Source organism: Abramis brama (genome assembly GCF_963993115.1).
Source record: "Abramis brama genome assembly, chromosome: 1".
In the NCBI taxonomy this organism is placed as follows: Eukaryota; Metazoa; Chordata; class Actinopteri; order Cypriniformes; family Leuciscidae; genus Abramis; species Abramis brama.
Genome location: NC_139963.1, coordinates 18,667,457 through 18,686,869, shown reverse-complemented (window position 1 = coordinate 18,686,869; position 19,413 = coordinate 18,667,457). Strand labels below are relative to the sequence as shown.

The 19,413-nt window shown below is 38.7% G+C and overlaps 1 protein-coding gene across 1 annotated transcript in view; it reads right to left on the bottom strand.

Annotated features, from left to right (window-relative positions):
• Nucleotides 1–1,451: 1,451 nt before the first annotated feature.
• The window catches only part of tbcd (tubulin folding cofactor D), a 47,718-nt gene continuing 29,756 nt past the window's right edge, over nt 1,452–19,413 (bottom strand). The window contains exons 29-40 of the mRNA XM_084110397.1: nt 19,266–19,406; nt 18,115–18,198; nt 17,866–18,024; nt 15,314–15,452; nt 7,115–7,236; nt 6,776–6,853; nt 6,448–6,537; nt 4,672–4,759; nt 4,470–4,582; nt 4,293–4,377; nt 2,878–3,135; nt 1,452–2,052 (exon numbers count right to left, since the gene is read on the bottom strand). Coding sequence (XP_083966523.1) covers nt 3,121–3,135; nt 4,293–4,377; nt 4,470–4,582; nt 4,672–4,759; nt 6,448–6,537; nt 6,776–6,853; nt 7,115–7,236; nt 15,314–15,452; nt 17,866–18,024; nt 18,115–18,198; nt 19,266–19,406 — 1,114 coding nt within the window. The 3' untranslated portion in view covers nt 1,452–2,052; nt 2,878–3,120. The remainder of the gene's footprint in view (nt 2,053–2,877; nt 3,136–4,292; nt 4,378–4,469; nt 4,583–4,671; nt 4,760–6,447; nt 6,538–6,775; nt 6,854–7,114; nt 7,237–15,313; nt 15,453–17,865; nt 18,025–18,114; nt 18,199–19,265; nt 19,407–19,413) is intronic.

Sequence of the window (19,413 nt, the reverse complement as noted above, 5' to 3'; positions counted from 1 at the left end):
TGAGGCTCACCAAAACTGGACAATAGAAGATTGAAAAAATGTTGCCTGGTCTGATGAATCTCAATTTCCGCTGCAACGTTCAAATGGTAGGGTCAGAATTTGGCATACACAACATGAATCCATCCCGCCTTGTATCAACGGTTCAGGCTGCTGCTGGTGTAATGGTGTGGGGGGTATTTTTTTTACCACAATTTGGGCCACTTAGTACTGTTTGGGCCCCTGCATTGCTGTTGACCATGTCCATCCCTTTATGATGGCTACATCCAGCAGGATAATGATCCAAGTCACAAAATCTCAAACTGGTTTTACTATACTCAAATGGCCACCAGTCACCAGATCTCAATCCAATAGAGCACTTTAGGGATGAGGTGGAATGGGAGATTCACGTCATGGATGTGCAGCCGACAACTGTGTAATGATATCATGTCAATATGGACCAAAATCTCTGAGGAATGTTTCCAGCACATTGTTGAATCTATGCCATGAATAATCAAGGCAGTTCTGAAGGCAAAACCCAGTACTAGCAAGGTGTACATAATAAAGTGACCGGTTTTCTTTTGTCTTTTTCTGTATAAATCATCTATTTTCATTGTATGGAAAAGAGCAACTTGGACATTCTTGCCAACATCTAATTTTGTTTAATGTAAGATTTTTTTTTACAAATGTCAGAATGACATGCGGGTGAGTAAATGATGCCAAAATATTTCTTTTGGAGATAATTATTCCTTCAAGTAAAAGAAAAAAAAACTATTGAAAGTTCAGGGGGAAGGCAGGGACACAATTAAGCCCAAATCCTGATTACCCAACAGGCAGTAATCGAAATCGAACTACTTCATCTACTGTGCCTCTCTAAAAGAATGAGACCCCTTCCATCTAAGGGCTCCAACTCAACAATCAGACCTTTGTTTTAGCCAGGAGTGCTGTTGTGTATTTTGAGACCATGTGGGTTCTTCTCTAAGCTCCAGTAAAGCCTGTGCCCAAAGTGAGAGCCGAGTTGGGTTGGGCTGCGCATGAGAGAGCGCCAGGCTTCCTCGTCCGGCCCACAGTCAGACATCAGCCACACGGATAGGAAGCCAGGACTGGAATGAGCTTGCCAAGCTGCATCTGTCCACTGCCAGGGCTTCCTCTCCTGTAAATGTTAACACTTTCCCTGGAGTATAATGAGGTGGATTAGATTGAGTTTCATTGCTATAATGCTTGTCTGGAAAGCTGTTGTGTTGGCTGTGACGGATGAGAATGAAGAGGGGGAACTAATTGTTTGAGGGTGTGAGAGAAGGAAGTAATCTACCTTCAGGTCCCAGTGCACCTATGTTCCCTCAAAACCCAATTATCAATTTGAAGGTGGTAAAAAAAAGGGCCAAAAGGCACCAGTGTTATTATTAGTGAAACAAACACAACAAGCTGGGGTTAAAGACATGGATGTGCCAAAAAATAAATATTACTCACCCTCATGTCATCATTTAAAGTCAAGTCAAGTCACCTTTATTTTTATAGCTCTTTATACAATACAGATTGTTTCAAAGCCGCTTTACAGTGATCAATAGTGTCATTGTTCAGCTGAAGTCAGTTCAGTGTTGTTTCTGTGGAACAATAATATTTCAAATAATCTTGATGCAGCCGTTTTCATACCACAGCTGCTATTAAGTTCCAAATAGGGGGGAAAAAAAGCATTAAAGTATCAGAAAGCTTTCAAAGTATCACCTTAAAAGCAGTCCAAATGAACCAAGTCAGTAAAATGAAATAATTAAAGAATGAATCAGATTTGTGAACCGTTTCAACTGGTTTATTGAAAAGCATAGCCTCAAAAAACTGATCTGTTCGCTGATTTGGTTTTGGAATCATGAAAGTGCGTCAAATATGAATTATTAATTTTCATTTTTGGGTGAACGATTTCTTGAATTTGTGTTGGAACAAGTCAAATATGGAAATGGATCCTCCACCTCATATGCCTCTGAATGACATGCTATGAATAATTTGCAATAAAAATACCAGTTTACCAAGTTACAGGGATGGTTCAGAGTAAAATCAACCTAGGGTCCTTTGCACCATGACCTCGAGCCAAACACCCCCCCAGAAGCTTTTTTTCCCTCGGTCGAACATTATTAAAGTTAGAGCTTATTTAGAGATATCAGCCGGATGGCTTAGTGCAGGCGCTAATGGATCCAAGGTTGTATCTCGTAAATTACCCCACTAATAATGCCTGGAATGGTACCAAACTTCTACAGTAGTACAAATAGGTTCTGTACTTATAAAACGAGGCATTGGAAAGTTTGTAAGTACATCAGGAGTTTATTTAAATAACACTTGCCTGACGGCTCATGCTACTGCTAACCCGGACGTTGAGGTCACTTCCGTTATTTGGGAAAAGCCCGTAAAAGTCCTGGCAGAAAGCGATGCATTTTTTATTATTTAAGTGTTGACAACTTAGTGTTAACTAATAATTGTTGCAAACTGGTACTACCAACAAAATATTAGTGCATTCCTGGAACTGGGCGTCGTTACACTACATCCTTATGCATCGCTTTCTGCCAGGACTTTTACAAGCTTTTCCCAAATCACTGAAGTGACCTCGACGACCGGGTTAGCGGTAACATGAGCCGTCAGGCAAGTGTTATTTCAATAAACTCCTGATGTACTTACAAACTTTCCAATGCCTCGTTTTATGAGTACAGAATCTATTTGTACTACTGTAGAAGTTTGGTACCCTTCCAGGCATTATTAATGGGGTAATTTATGGGATACAACCTTGGATCCATTAGCGCCTGCACTAAGCCATCCGGCTGATATCTCTAAATAAGCTCTAACTTTAATAATGTTCGACCAAGGGAAAAAAAGCTTCTGGGGGGGTGTTTGGCTCGAGGTCATGGTGCGAAAAACCCTAGGTTGAAATTACTCTGAACCATCCCTTTAACTTGGTAAACTGGGAAATCATAATAAAAAAAAATTAAGCACTGAGCTCAAAGACATTTTCCTTAATAATTTAATGATGACAGGTAATATACTATTAGATGGACAACTTTATCAGACAGCAGAGAAGACATAAGGACACTGTCCCTGATGTCCAGACAGAATGCAGAGAGGCCGACAGGTGAACTTCTGTCCAGGTGAGACTGAACAGATCTATTGAAGTGAAGTCTGAAACAAACAAACAAACAAACAAGACGAGATGACAAATGCACTAAAACCAATATTAAGGCACCACTTTTGAGTAAGGTTTCTTCCTGAAAAATCTTACTGACCTCACACATTTACAGTGCACACACACATTGTATATACACATGCGTACCATTTTATTATTACTAACAGTTATTCCATTGAGTGACAGCTCATCTATTTCATTGTAGCAATGGGCAGTATTGTGCTGACAGAAAGTCTTCATATTGAAGCAGAAAGGCATATTCATCACAGATTAAAGGTGACAAATTATTCCCATTTTCACAATATATAATATAAATCTATGGAGTCCCCAGAATGTTTCTGTGAAAATTCAGCTCAAAATACCCCCCAGATAAATGGAGTGCAACTTACGGAGAGACTCAGGAAGAGTTTTGCTACTTTTAAACTGAACCTGGACGTTTCTGAATGGTTAGTGGATAAATGTATGTAGTTGTTGTGGAGTTACATTGATTCATCTCATCGACTTGCATGTACCGTCATGTTTAACTTTCACACAAGTTGGCAGTTCCCTGAGGTCTTTATAAGACAGCTGTGACATTTTTTGGCCAAATAGTGTTGTGTGCTCGTCTGTGCAGCGACGACAGAACAGTTTGCATGCTTTGCTCAAACTTTTGCTATTGCGTTAGAACTGGTTACACTGTTGTCGCTTGCGAAAACCAAATGGGGGCGCCGTGGGTGGAAACTAGCAGATTAAGGTGCGGTAATATTATAATAAGATCCCCTTCTGACGTAGAAACCTGATCGGCTTCTTTTTTAACATGCTTGCAGAGAAAGGCTTACCAAAACAAAGTTACTGGGTTGTCACTTTTCATGTTTTCTGGGTTGGTAGATGCACCGGGGACCCGATTATAGCACTTAAACACGGATTTTAAAAGTCAGATTTTCATGATATGTCCGCATTAATTGCAAATGTTCTTGTAACTGAAACCTAATGGTTTCTGTGTCCGATTAGGAGAACTGAACAACCACTAACGCATTAAAAACACCTTGATCTCCCAACAGTCGATGCGTAACACTGAAAGCAGCATCTGGATGTCAGATGCCGTATGATGCAACATCCCCCACACTACAAAATGTTCTCCCATAAAACCTCTTTAGATGCCTAAATGTGTCACCTTGGCTACCAGAGTCGGCCTTGGGACTCCCAACCAATCGCAGAGCTGATTCCTGTGGGTTCGCACAGTAGCAATGTCACTTTCCCTAAGACAGGGAACGAGAAACGAGCATTAAATCAGTAGCTGAGCTGAAGTTCTTCATCATAATCCTCCAATAAGCCCCGTGTCAACACTCACCAATTAGTGTCACTAAGCGAGGCCATGACATCAGCCAGCACTTGATCGTCGTCAATGACATCATCGTAGGTCAAGAGCATCTCGTATACCTGGCTGGCAGTCGTCTTCCTGATCTACAGACCCAAGAGAGACAATGGAGTCAGAATTACATCAGAAGTGCCTAGACTAAGTCTGGGCTGAAGTGGTCTGCTTATGGTCTCACCACAGGGAAGGGGTGACAGAGCAACATCAACAGCTGCACTAAGACATTCTTCCTCACATCACCCTGGAACTGCACCATTCCACAGAACCTGCGGTGAAAGAGTGGGAGTCAGTCAGAAGGGCTGCAGGATAGAGCCTATTTTAATCAGTGATCGACAGATTGGCCGATGCGAATATCTTAGGGAGGAGTGATATAAAGCCAATTGGCTATGGCTACGTTCACACTGTGAGCCTTTTTTTGTACAGTTCTTCACATTTTGTTGTTTTAAACGTGGCCAATATCAGATTCCAGTGCGAACAGATCATGGTCCTGAACTGACCCGCATGCGCAAAAGAACGATAAAAATACATCACGCAACTCGATGTCATAAGGAATTAAACACGGAGGACATTAAAGTAAGTGTATATAGAGCTGTCACTGTAATACTTGTGAGTTCTGACACATCACTCCTTCAATTGTCTTCAATTGTCTTGATAACATTGAGTATGTAAAATCTTTGAAGTGACTGAGAACACTCAGAGTTCCCTTTCTCAAACTCGGTCCTGGAGGGCCACTGTCCTGCAGTTTAGCTCCAACCCTGATCAAATACACCTGAGGAAGCTAATCAATGTCTTCAGGATCACTAGAAACTCACAGCTAGGTGTGTTTGATCAGGGTTGGAGCTAAACTGTGCAGGACAGTGGCCCTCCAGGACCGAGTTTGAGAAACCCTGATCTAGAGTGACGTACAAGTCGCATGGATTCCGATATGACATTTCAGACTGAGGTCGCATTGCAAAACATCTGACCTGTATCGGATTTAGGACCACATATGGAAGTGGCCCAAATCCAAATTGAAAGAATTAGATTCCATGTGGTTTGTGCTGTTCACAGTGTCATGAGAAAAACAGCGAGTCACATATGAGCAAAAAAATCTGATTTGCACCACATTTGCCTGCAGTCTGACCGTAGCCTATGTGTGATATTTCACAATTAATTTTTAAGATGGTAAATAACACATGCATAACAATTGCAGCAATACAGTTTGTTTTTCATAATTAAAAAGTTAGAAATAATTAATTGGAAAATATATCAATATGCAAAAAATTATTTGAACTCCATACAAATACATTCGTTAAAACAAACATAGTTCAGATAGAAACGTGGAAACGAAAATATACATATACATCGTGACAGTGACACTGATGCACAGAGGAATTTATTCTGCAAATGTGTTTCCGTCGTAGTTTATGCGCATGTTTTCTTATCGGAGAAACAAATGATCCAACTAAAACGAGCGCACACGTTTTTATGCACATTTTTAGAATTTATGCAGATTTTGGTGTTTCCATCCAACAATGACCAATCACAAGAGAGATCACACTAAATCCAATAGTCACACCTGAAAGGGCACAAATTAATCTTTTTAGAGTCATTAAATCAACATTTTCATTGAAAACAGTGTAAAAGTTTGTCAAAATATTACATATCAAGAATTTGGAACATTGGAGCAACTAGATTTCTCAATTTCCACATCCTTAAGGCAAACTCACACTGCACCGACAGACGGCAAAAGACACTTTGTCGTGTTTTGTTGGTTCAGTGCGTTACCACCGTTGGCGTCTGTCAGAGCTTGTTTTCGCCAGTTGAACAAGCTGAATTGCAATAAGAATGTCTGAAAAGTGGCTTGCTGTAATCTGGCGACTATCGGTGTTGATCTGCGTCTGTCGGTGCAGCGTGAATTGGTCTTTATTTGCCCCATGTATCCACAGAGTGTTGGAAACGCAACTGCACTTACACAGCTATACATGAAAACAACTTCTGGACATCCTTGGACTTCTTGATTTCCTCCTTACACAGGGACAGCAGCTCTACGCAAAAAGGATGACTGAAAACAAAACAAAAAAATTTACAGATTAAACCAAACCAACACAAACATTCACCCTCTGTCTTCGTGTTTCAACATATGACTTGGCCGGGCTCATCTCAAGTTCTCCCAAAGGTTCCCTGTGTGAGTCCTTTCTGTGTATTTCTGTCATGATATCATTTCTCCTGCCGAGCTTTGGATGGTTTGTGTATCTGAGCCAAGGGAGGCAGTAATGTACGCTGGGCTTTCCCACGCTCACCTCTCCTCGCTGGTGAAGAGTTCAAAACAGCCGTTAGCGAGAAGTTGGTCCACCATCTTCAGCAAAGGTACAGAAACCCTGTGGGCAGATCAAAATATATAGTATAAATAAAAAATAAAATCTTATCATATGGTTCACAGCCACCAAGTTCCAAAAAAATGTGAAATAAATAATTTTTTTGTTGTTGTTGTTGAACTTTCAAGCATGTACACCATTACTATGATGTCAAATTACTGATACTAAGATTTTTGGCCATACCGCCCACATCTTCCTCACTGCATCTGTATGATTATATGCAGCGGTTTTGTGGCTATGTTGTGTTTTGCAGTGCAGTTGTACCTGTCAATGTGCAGGTTATCTCTGAAGATGCGCAACAAAGTGTCTCCAAACTGCTGAAGCGCTGCGTCATCCTGCTGAATGCCCTTCAAGTACTCGAATAAAGACTGAGAGGAAAAACGCACCTGCAAACACGCAAAAAAAAGTTTTTACTTGTGAGAGACTGATCTATTAATGGTTAAAATTATATTTGGTAATTATTCATATAATATATGAACTATATTTATTTATTGTATTTATTTTCCATACAATGAAAACACATCATGATCACTGGCTGTCTCGTACAGTTAATGTCTTGCTTGCTTTTGGATAATTACAATAATTAGGTCAGAATTTTAATCCACATCACGATTGTATTCTTCAAAACTATTTTGAAAATAAAAGTGTATTTAATTAAAAAAGCTAAACTGATTGGTCTTGCATTTATATAACTTCTAAGGCTCGGTTTCACGGGGCTTAGATTAAGTCAAGGTTAGGCCTTAGTTCAACTAGGACATTTAAGTAAGCTTTTATAAGTGTGCCTTAGAAAAAAACATTATTTATGTGGATCTTGAGACAAAACAATGTCAGTGACATATTTTTAAGATGTATTGCTTTCAGTTACAACAGCTCAAACATGCATTTTAGTCTGGGAGTAGCTTAAGCCTGGTCTGTGAAACCAGGGGCAAGTGTTTTAAATTACTTAAGGCATCAAATGAGTCAGGACTGCCACTAGTGCCCCCTCAAAAAACCTCTTGTTTTATGTGACTGTGCATGAGATCATAATAAATATGATGCACATATCAATGCCTTATTCTGCATGACCATATTCTACATCCCTTAACTAATACCTAAACTTAACAACTACCTTACTAACTATTAATAAGCAGTAATTAGGGGTTTATTGAGGTAAAAGTCGTAGTTAATAGTGAGAATTGGACCGTGTGACCCTAAAGTTTTGTCTTGCATATGCTTTGATAAATACAAGTATTAATTCATGAGCAAGTATTAAATACACATTTTTAATAGCTGAAGTGTGTAATGTTTGTATTGTTTTATTTCTATTAATACACACTTCAGCTTTATAATTGTTTTATTTTTATTTTTGTGGATCGATCCATCAAAATATAAGATGCATTGTGATTCACATCACAGTTTGAAGCCAAATAATAAATTGTGAAAGATCTTTTCTTCCATGGATGAATGTCTGATGCATGAGGCACACAATGTGTCTGAATAAACTTGTCTGAAGTTTAAAACCATTGGTTACCCGGAAGCCAATCACATAACGTTTGGTTATGGCGTGTGTTATGCGCATGCTCAGCCGCATCTAACTTCCACTGTAAACATCGCATGATGCGAAAACAAAACCATCGAGCGAAATACCGGAGTGAACATGGCTGTGAACGACTTTTGCAGATTATGTGAAGTAAATCTACGCATCCACGGTACAATCAGTGTCTACGTCGTCACGGCTCTCAGCCCGCCCTCTGTTCGTTGATTGGCCGGCTTTTTTCAGGCCGGAGGAAAACGGAAAGCTCTGACGCTGTCTCAGACTGAGTACAGAAGCGAAATGAAATTGAGCGGAAGTACGAAGTCTGACGTAGTCAGGCTAGCCAAAGGCAACAGGTCTGCCTGGAAACAAAGCCGTTGTGATGCCAAACCCCCTCATGGAAAAAGAAAGCTGTGGTGTTTACTACTGTGACAATGAGTGCTAATCAGGATAAACTAAAAGCTGGATTCAACTATGTGAAGTTCACGGCGTCATTTTTGCAGTAAACTTGGCACAACATTCTTGAACTAATAATTTATTAGACGCAAACCGGTCTGTTATTGTAGGGGCATCAACTTTATATTTTCACACCCCTGGTTGCTTTGCATGTCGGTCAGTCTTCATCTTGGGCGGTCCTTGGCTAATGAAAGCTGCGATGGAGACCAGGCCATTCTGATATCAGTCTGAAGGTCTGGCTACGCGAGACTAATCCAAGAGTAGCAGATTAAAAAGAAAAAAAGGGAAGGGACTTGGATTTATGTATCGATTGTTGATTGGATTTTGAGTTGTGGTTACTGCACATAAAAGTGGAGTAAGAGGAGCATGAGCTTGCAGGGACTGGTTTAACCTCCAATCATTTAAATGGGTTTAAATTTAGATTAAAGGCAGACAAAATGGGAAAATTATTGGAGATTGGAGAAGACCGGCATTCACCACCAGAGAGAAGTCTGTAATTTTCACTGGAAGGCCCAGTTTTTTTTTTATTATGATTAAGGTCAAAGCATTCTTAAAAAAATTAAACATGCACAGATTAATCATTCACAATAAGATCAATAGCATGCATTTAGAAAATATATTTATAAATAGATAGAAAATAGATTTTAATTGCATTTCAGCTTTAGGCAGTCCAATTCAGTGCAAGTCATATGAAGTAATGGTACGAGACAGAATGTTCCTATATTTTCACAGATACAACATGAAATAATAAGCAAAGAAAGCAGTACTTTCACTCCACATCTTGAACATTTACCCACTACACTCATATTGAATGAAAACTTTTCCCATGCAGCAGTGTGCTAATGTGTGTGAGGGGTCAGATGGTGCATGATTATGTAAGGTATCAGTACGGACTCAGCTGTCCAGAGGGAGCTGATCTTCAGAGAGAAGCTTGATCATTCAGTGTTGAGTCTGTGAGAACCGCTCATTTATCCAGCAGTTTTGGCTTAGAGAGATCACCCAGTTCCAGGCTGAAGGTGAGAGCATAACCTCTACCGTGTCTCTAATCAAAGAAGAGGGGGAGGAAACTCTGGCGCTTCTAATGGGGGACTCATTTATAGGTCCAGTTGGCAGATGAGTTGACATTTACTATGCTCAAAGCTCCCTTTAAAAGGCCTTTACATTATTTATTCTTCATCAACAAACACTGGTGGCTATAAATAACAAAAGGGCTTAAAATCAAGCTGATGTCCCAACAGCCACTGGAGCAGAGGCACTGAGCCTAAAACACTAAGAAAGTGGGATGGAGAAAGAATAATGCATCTACCAGACTTTATATATAGAAATAAGAACTTAAGCCTGAACTAACCTTGCCATTTTATTTTTATTAGATAACTACCTGCAGGTTTTGACATGTTAGTTGCACTACATGACTTCATATGTACAGTTGTAATCGAAATTATTCAAACCCTTAACTTTATTGGCAAAACTTTCAGACTTTCAGCTGTTTGCAATGAACAAATCAAACAAAAGTAATTTAAATAGCTCAACACAACAAATGTTTCAAGTGGTTTCCCCAAATTCAACTGAAAATGCAACTTTTAATGACTTCTGCAGTCTCAAAATTATTCAACCTCTTGAATAGAATCCCTCACAACAGCAGAAATCTGCAAAACAGGTGTTGTTTCAAACACACCTGATGCAACTAATCAAGGGCTTCATTAGTTGCACCAGGTGTGCTTGAGCTAGAACACATGAAATATCTGAACTGGCTAGGTTTGAATGCATGTTAGAAATAGAATGGTCCAAAAAGTTAAGAGAAGATATCATCTGCCTTCACAAACAAGGAACAGGATACAAAAAGATAGCAAAGGCACTGAATGTTCCTAGAGACACCGTTGAAAGCATAGTTCGCAAAGTTAAAAGAAGAATGGTTGCACTACCTGGACGAGGCAGAAAAAGGAAGCTATCAACGGCTGCAACCAGATTTATGAGAAGGCAGGTTCAGGAAAAACCCTTGAGTGACTGCAAAAGACCTGCAGCAAGACTTGGTGGCAACAGACACGATGGATTCAGCTTGCACAGTAAGGCGCGTACTAAACGCATGCGGTTTCCATGCCACAACTCCAAGATACACCACTACTGACCAAAAAGCACAAGAAAAGTGCTCAAAATCATATACAGTGGGGAGAACAAGTATTTGATACACTGCCGATTTTGCAGGTTTTCCCACTTACAAAGCATGTTGAAGTCTGTAATTTTTATCATAGGTACTCTTCAACTGTGAGTGACGGAATTTAAAACAAAAATCCAGAAAATCACATTGTATGATTTAAGTAATTAATTTGCATTTTATTGCATGACATAAGTATTTGATACATCAGAAAAGCAGAACTTAATATTTGGTACAGAAACCTTTGTTTGCAATTACAGAGATCATACGTTTCCTGTAGTTCTTGACCAGGTTTGCACACACTGCAGCAGGGATTTTGGCCCACTCCTCCATACAGACCTTCTCCAGATCCTTCAGGTTTCGGGGCTGTCGCTGGGCAATACGGACTTTCAGCTCCCTCCAAACATTTTCTATTGGGTTCAGGTCTGGAGACTGGCTAGGCCACTCCAGGACCTTGAGATGCTTCTTACGGAGCTAACACACTTCTAACACACTTCTAACACACTCCTTAGTTGCCCTGGCTGTGTGTTTCGGGTCGTTGTCATGCTGGAAGACCCAGCCACGACCCATCTTCAATGCTCTTACTGAGGGAAGGAGGTTGTTGGCCAAGATCTCGCGATACATGGCCCCATCCACCCTCCCCTCAATACGGTACAGTCGTCCTGTCCCCTTTGCAGAAAAGCATCCCCAAAGAATGATGTTTCCACCTCCATGCTTCACGGTTGGGATGGTGTTCTTGGGGTTGTACTCATCCTTCTTCTTCCTCCAAACACGGCGAGTGGAGTTTAGACCAAAAAGCTCTATTTTGGTCTCATGAGACCACATGACCTTCTCCCATTCCTCCTCTGGACCATCCAGATGGTCATTGGCAAACTTCAGACGGGCCTGGACATGCGCTGGCTTGAGCAGGGGGACCTTGCGTGCGCTGCAGGATTTTAATCCATGACGGCGTAGTGCGTTACTGGTTTTCTTTGAGACTGTGGTCCCAGCTCTCTTCAGGTCATTGACCAGGTCTTGCCGTGTAGTTCTGGGCTGATCCCTCACCTTCCTCATGATCACTGATGCCCCACGAGGTGAGATCTTGCATGGTGCCCCAGAACGAGGGAGATTGACCGTCATCTTGAACTTCTTCCCAGCCTTGTGCAGATCTACAATTTTATCCCTGATGTCCTTAACACAGCTGTGTGGACAGGTGTCTTTTATACAGGTAACAAGTTCAAACAGGTGCAGTTAATACAGGTAATGAGTGGAGAACAGGAGGGCTTCTTAAAGAAAAACTAACAGGTCTGTGAGAGCCGGAATTCTTACTGGTTGGTAGGTGATCAAATACTTATGTCATGCAATAAAATGCAAATTAATTATTTAAAAATCATACAATGTGATTTTCTGGATTTTTGTTTTAGATTCCATCTCTCACAGTTGAAGTGTACCTATGATAAAAAATTACACACCTCTACATGCTTTGTAAGTAGGAAAACCTTCAAAATCGTCAGTGTATCAAATACTTGTTCTCCCCACTGTAAATAAGCCACAGAAGTTTTGGGATTCTGTTCTATGGAGCGATAAAAAAAACTTTTTGGAACTTTTCGGCCCTATGGATCAGCGGTATGTCTGGAGGAAGAAGAATAAAGCATATGCTGAAAAGAACACTCTGTCTACAGTTAAGCATGGTGGGGCTCGGTGATGCTTTGCATCCTCTGGCACTGGAAACCTGCAGCGTGTGGAAGGCAAGATGAATTCATTTTTGTCCTAATCCTAAGAGAAAATGTCATGCCGTCAGTAAGGAAGCTTAAGCGTCATTGGACCTTGCAACAGGACAATGATCCCAAGCATACCTCAAATTCCAGCAAGGCTTGGTTGCAGAAGAAGTCCTGGAAGTTTCTACAGTGGCCATCACAGTCACCTGACTTGAACTAAAGATGCTTGCCATGGAGGGGTTGAATAATTTTGAGACTGTCATTAAAAGTTGCATTTTCAGTTGAATTTGGGGAAACCACTTGAAACATTTGTTGTGTTGAGCTATTTCAATTACTTCCGTTTGATTTGTTCATTGCAAACAGCTGAAAATCTTTGCAGATGGGGATTTGCAATGGGAGTTGAATAATTTCAATTACAACTGTTTGAATTGCATTTTAATTCAAATACATTCCTTTGTTATTAACTGTTATCAAATGTTAAATCAAATTATTAATGTTCAATCTCCAATCCCAAATTGAAAAAGAATAACAGTGATGTTCTTCAGAAAAACATATCCTATCATTCAAAAATTTGCTTTCAATTTTTTTGTTCAGTTTCCACAAAATTATGAAGCAGGAATGTTTAATGTTTGTGATAATAATAAGAAATGTTTCTTAAGCATTAAATCATCATATAATGATTTCTGAAGGAACTGAATTGAAAATTCAGCTTTGCATCATAGAAAAATAAGTATAGAAAGTAAGAATAGGAAGAAAGAAAATCAGCATTTTAAAGAAAAGGAGAAAGGAAAAGATTAAGTGTATGAGAGCTGATGAGCTGAAGATCCCTCCAGGGGCCCTAAGTCACCACCGAAAGCATGAGTGCAAATGCTAAGGGACATGGTGCCAATCCCACTTGCTCCGTTCCAGCTAAATTTGTTTTGAACGAATCCTGGCCCACTGGAGGAGCTGTGGTTTCGCCTCTAGGCCGTTTACACCCTGTGCACTTTGAGGCCAGGACGGGCACAGACTTGCAATTGTGGCAAAATTTCAGTTTATTCAAACTCATGTCAGAAATTTTCTTAAAACACCAAAGCGTTTCAACACCAGCTTATTTTTGAAAACCCAAAATAACGGACCACTTTTGTGTTGCAATTCTTGCAAATAAGAAATGAAGCAACGTTAAGTAAACCTACATGATCTAATAGTCTCAATTTCCCTGAAACTATTCACACTACTGACTGCGGTCACCATAGACATACTCTCTGGAGAACAGAGTGTCGACGGCTCCCTCTGTTGGTCGCTTTTGTGTCTTTTCTAACCACGCAATTTACTCTAACTGAACCATTTCTCAATTTAATTACCCATAGTGTTTTTCCTCACATGCTTATTCTGATGGCTGTGGTCTGGTTATGTGGTGGATTTATTTTCAATTAAGGTTTTCAATCAGGGGTCTGTGAACCCATTCCATGGGGTCAGAGGAGTAGTTCCAGTAAGATTTTTATATTTAATATAATTTATTACAATTTATCATATTCAGCAAGGATGCATTAAATTGATCATAATTGACAGTAAACACATTTAAAATGTTTCAAAGATTATATTTTAAATAAATGCTGATCTTTTACATTTTATATTTATCAAACAATCCTGAAAAAAGTATCATGGTTTCCACAAAAAAATGAAGCAACACAATTGTTTTCAACATTGATAATAAGAAGAAATGTTTCTTAAATATCAAATCAGCATGTTAGACTGATTTCTGAAGGATCGTGTGACACTGAAGACTGGAGTAATGATGCTGAAAATTCAGCTTTGATCACAGGAATAAATTACATTTAAAAAAAAAAAAACATTCAAATAGAAAACAATTCTTTTACATAGTAATATTTCACAATATTACTGTTTTTACTGTATTACTGATCAAATAAAAGCAGTCTTGACCAGCATAAAAGACTTCTTTCAAAAATAAAAAAAAATCTTACCAACTTGCATACAAATCTTACCGATTTCCATTTTCACTTTTTAGAACGAACAACTAATTATTTATTAACTTATTATTTGTTAAGAATTATGCAATATAGTAATGTTGGTTATTGTTCAAAATACTGTAAATTGATTAAAAATGTAATTTAAATTAACTTTAACATAGTAAAGTATTAATGGTAACACTTTACAATAAGGTCTAATTTTTTACCATTATATAATGCATTAAATAACATGAACTAACAATGATCAACACATTTTTATTAGCCTTTGTTAATGTTAGTTAATAAAATGCTAATGTTAGTTTACAGTGCCTTAACTACACAACTGTGTATTAACAGATACAAGTTTTGAACTTAAAAATGTATTAGTAATGTTGAGGTTTTCAATTAACAAGAATAATAAATGTTGTAGTAGTATTTTTCATTGTTCACTAATGTAACTAATGTTAACAATTATAACCTCATTGTAAAGTGATACCTTATTAATCTACAGAACTAAATTGATGTTTGAAAAGTATGACTGAAAACAACCTTTTTTATTCTGTGTTTTAACCTTTAGAAAGGTTAAAATCCCCAGTTTTTTTTTAGTTTTTTTACAAATTATACTCAGCCGCCTCTCAAGGGAAAAAGGGTGAGGGTGAATTGTGTTTTAATGGTTGTGTTTATGTGGTGACCTACTGTAGATTCGGTGAGGCCACCCACAGACACGGAAAGGCCCAGGAGTGTGTGGTACTGGTACTGAGGCAGACGCAGCAGCTGCGTGATGTGAGGAAAGGCCTGTGCCGCGGCGTTCCAGTTGAGGGAGTTTACTGCCTCTCTAGGGTACATGTAAAAAAAAAAAAAAACATCAGAGGTCAGAGATAAACATGACTGAAGCATTTGGGATGGGACTTTTTATTGAGCTTCAGCTAAAATTGTAAACAATGAAAATAAAAAGATGTGCTTTCCAGAAACTTCAATACAAAAGTGCACCTCCCAAATTTAATGACATAATGTAAGCCTTGTTAATGCCTGACGCATCCGTTGCATGCAAATCAGAGGTAAAAAGAGGTGTAGGTAGAAAACTAAGCCAGAATCCAGGCCAAAAAAAAACCACATTTATTTTTGATGAACAGTTCTTAATAATTGAACGCATGTCAATATCTGAAGGCAGACAAGTTTTGGAGTTTTTTTCTACAATCAGAGAGAATACATTAATGAAAACTGACAGTTTGAGACAAAGTCATGGAGAACCAAGATTTAAAGCCCTTATTTCTACTTTAAACTAGCATAATGTTTTCCATAGTTCAATGTAGTGTTTGTAATAATAAGACCATAAACACTAAAATGCTATATAATGTAGTATATAAACCAAAAATACAAGTGGCCTTAAAATGTTATGAAATTATAGCTACAATTGACCCAAAGATAAAAATAAACTTCCTCATTCCTCTTGCGCTATTAAGTGGTGATACAGCGAAAAAATTACTTTTAATAAACTAAAGTTTATTTAAAAATCAAGCCGCAAATTGTTGTATATAAAAATCTTAATTGCACATAAGGCAGTTTTAATACCAATGTTATAATGATTTGTTGTTGAAACACATTTAAACGGTGGTTGTAATAAAAACTTATTTCATGACATTTATTCAAACATACATTAAATAATGAGGTTAAATAAAAAAAAATTTATATGTAATACAGTGCATATAATCAGCAAAAAGCTCCTCTTTAATACAAATTTTTTTTCTATCTGACTATCGAGTTTATGGAAACCGAATGAAAAAAAATGACAAATCGATAGTCAACACAGTTGGCATTTTTAACCTACCTTATTAAAACTACCTGTGTGCTTGTTCACATGATGTGCACACAAAATAGACCTTGACAAAGTCAAAATGTGCCATCAATTAAATGTCATAGTTTCATCAGTTATCTCGGTCTGTTTCAGTCTAATCTGAAAATGTTCTGGCAAAAATGTTCCGCTGCCAAAATGTCAGTGCATCACAACTCAGTCAAGTTTTTCAATGCAACCGATAAACTATAACAAACAATTTAGGCAAAAACATTACCTGTGATTGTCTGCCGCAGAAAGTGTTTGGTATAAAAGGCTATTTTCCTCATATCATCCAATTGAAACGTTGGTAATAATGCGGCCTGTTAAAACTGCACAAAACGGTGATTGAGAATTGCAACGTCAAATTTTTAGTGAGTGCACCCTCATGCTTTTGTGGATGCATCAAGTGTAAACCATGTTTTGATCAGATCGGTTTAATTTGTTTGCTACGTTCCGAAAAGTAGGTTTTGACCAAAATCCAATATGGTGGAAAAATTTTAATGAGGAAATGAAATCGGAGAGACGAACGGTCTAGGTGTAATGAGCTATTTAGCATTTTTTATCACTGTAGCACCCCCTATGGGCCGATCAGGGTGACGCTTTGCATCTGAGTAGCGGGCAATAGTACTACCGTTTGGCTTGTGCTGCGTTCCAGTCCAAAATTGTCATGCCTTTCACTAACTTCCCTCCGTCTTGTTCACTCGGATGTATGTCATTGCTTACGTTGCACGAGTGCCCACTACTGGCGGAAACTGCAATGTGCTGAATTGGAACGTTCTAAGCCCTTGATCACTTGGAATCAGCTGTGGAGTTGATTTATTTATTTTTCCATTTAAGAATTTGTTTAATGCAGCATCCAAATGTTTATAGGTTTGTTTGGGTTGTTTAAAAAAAAAAAAAAATTGAATTAATATATCATAGAGTTGTTTGTTGTGGTGGTGATTAGATAAGATCTGTGGGGACGTCACAATCGTACTGCATTGTGGGACATATAGGTGCCTGAAGTGTACATATGAAGTAGACTCGCTCCCTCGGTCAAAATCGAGGGAACGAGGGTCTATCCATCTAAACTTCCCTCGCCACTTCACGAAGTGGAGCGCACTTCGAAATGGCGGTGGGGATTCCCCCGAGGGGAAGTGCTTAGGGAAGTTTGCAAGTACGTGTTTAAAAGCGGACTGGAACGCAGCACAAGATTCACGTCTCTAGACCTTACGGTTTTGTCTGCACGATCAGCTTAGCGAAGAAAAATTATATTAATAATAATAAATATAGCTGCAAGCAGCAATTATCAGGGTTCAAGTGTTTTCGTACAAATCTTTCGTAAAAAACACAAATATGGCGATCTGTGAGCAAGCAGTAGGTCTGTTTGTAAAACTGGACTATATTAACGTTTCCGAGCACGTGTGGCACTCACGGAGGGAAGATGCTCAATAGCTCCTCCCGGTGGGGAATGTGTGGTACTGCGGGCTCCGTGCTATGGAGCAGCCGCAGGAAAACGGTTCCGGCATGGGCTCGGTAGCGGTCGATCTTCTCTGCTGCCTGCTGGGCCAGGCAACACATCATGCGCTGAACACTACAGAAAATGAGAAAAACATCTGTGAGCAGTCTGCAATGTGCACTTGGTTAGCTGTGTTTAAGTTAAGTGAGACTGATAGTGCCTCACAGGTCAGAGGAGAGGAGCTCTGGAGCAGACGCCACCACCAGCAGGGTCACGTCCATGAGACTGCTCATAGCTGCCGCCCTCACCCTGAAACAGAACGAGCGCGAAAAATCTGAGCTACAATATGACTGTCAGAGAACCGCAACCACACATGAGATGCTTCAAATATTTGTTGATGCTTTGACAATTGCACAAGTTGACTGTTCACATTTTTAGCGTCGCGTTGAGTTTTTGCTATCCCTGGGGGCACCAGTGGGGATTTTGAGGAATACAGGCCGGGGGCAGCGGAGCACAATACATTATGTTCAGCGTTATATTTTAAGACAGTATAGTGTAGAATTGCAATAGCTGCCAGTTTAAGTTTAAGTTCCAGTCAAATTAAGTAAAATTTAAAATGGGTTAAATTAAGTGAAAGCTAAAAAAAATTATTTAAAAGCTAAATTAATTAAATTAATATACCAGGGCTATACATAATTATTTATATTAAATGACAAATAATGAGTCAAATAAAGTTATTTATATTTAATTTTTTATAGACAATTTTTTTGTACTTTTTTTTAATAATAATAGTTTGTTTTTGTTTTTTTTAAATTACAAAAATAAAACACACAATAAACAGCGTAGCAATACAATACCGCTGTACTGTAAATTAAAATATTTGAATAAATAATAATAATAATAATAATAAGTTATTATTCGAATATTTTTATTTCACTAAATATTTTTTCACTATATATTTTTTTAATAATAATAAATAATAATAATAATAATAGTTTTTACTATCATTAAAATATTTTTAATTCACCAAATTATAATAATTTAACAAAACAACAAAGTCATGTATTACTATGCTAATACTATTGTACTGTAAAATAAAACTAGAATTTAAATAAATAATACATTTATTTTATAGAGCAACAGTAAAATTACAAGACTAATAGCTTACAATAGCTGTCTTAATTTCTTTGCTTGTAAACGTTAAACCATAGAACTTTTATTTTTGGCAGAAAACCGCAGGGAGATGTAGCAGATGTAGTCCACGTGGAGGAGCATTTACTGTGACCCAAGGCTGTACCTTTATTTTGAGGTTTGAATACCACGACAGCACTGTTGCACTTGTATACTGTGCAACACAAGGCAGCATGTGAACTTACCAGGCCCCTACATCCCCTCTGCTGTCCGTGCTGTAGTCGTTCATACAGCCCAGCAAGGCGTCATACACAGGCCTTATGTTGCCCTCACACAGGACGCGGTCCGGGTTTCCTTGTGCACACACTCCTACAGCTACACACACCCTGAGAA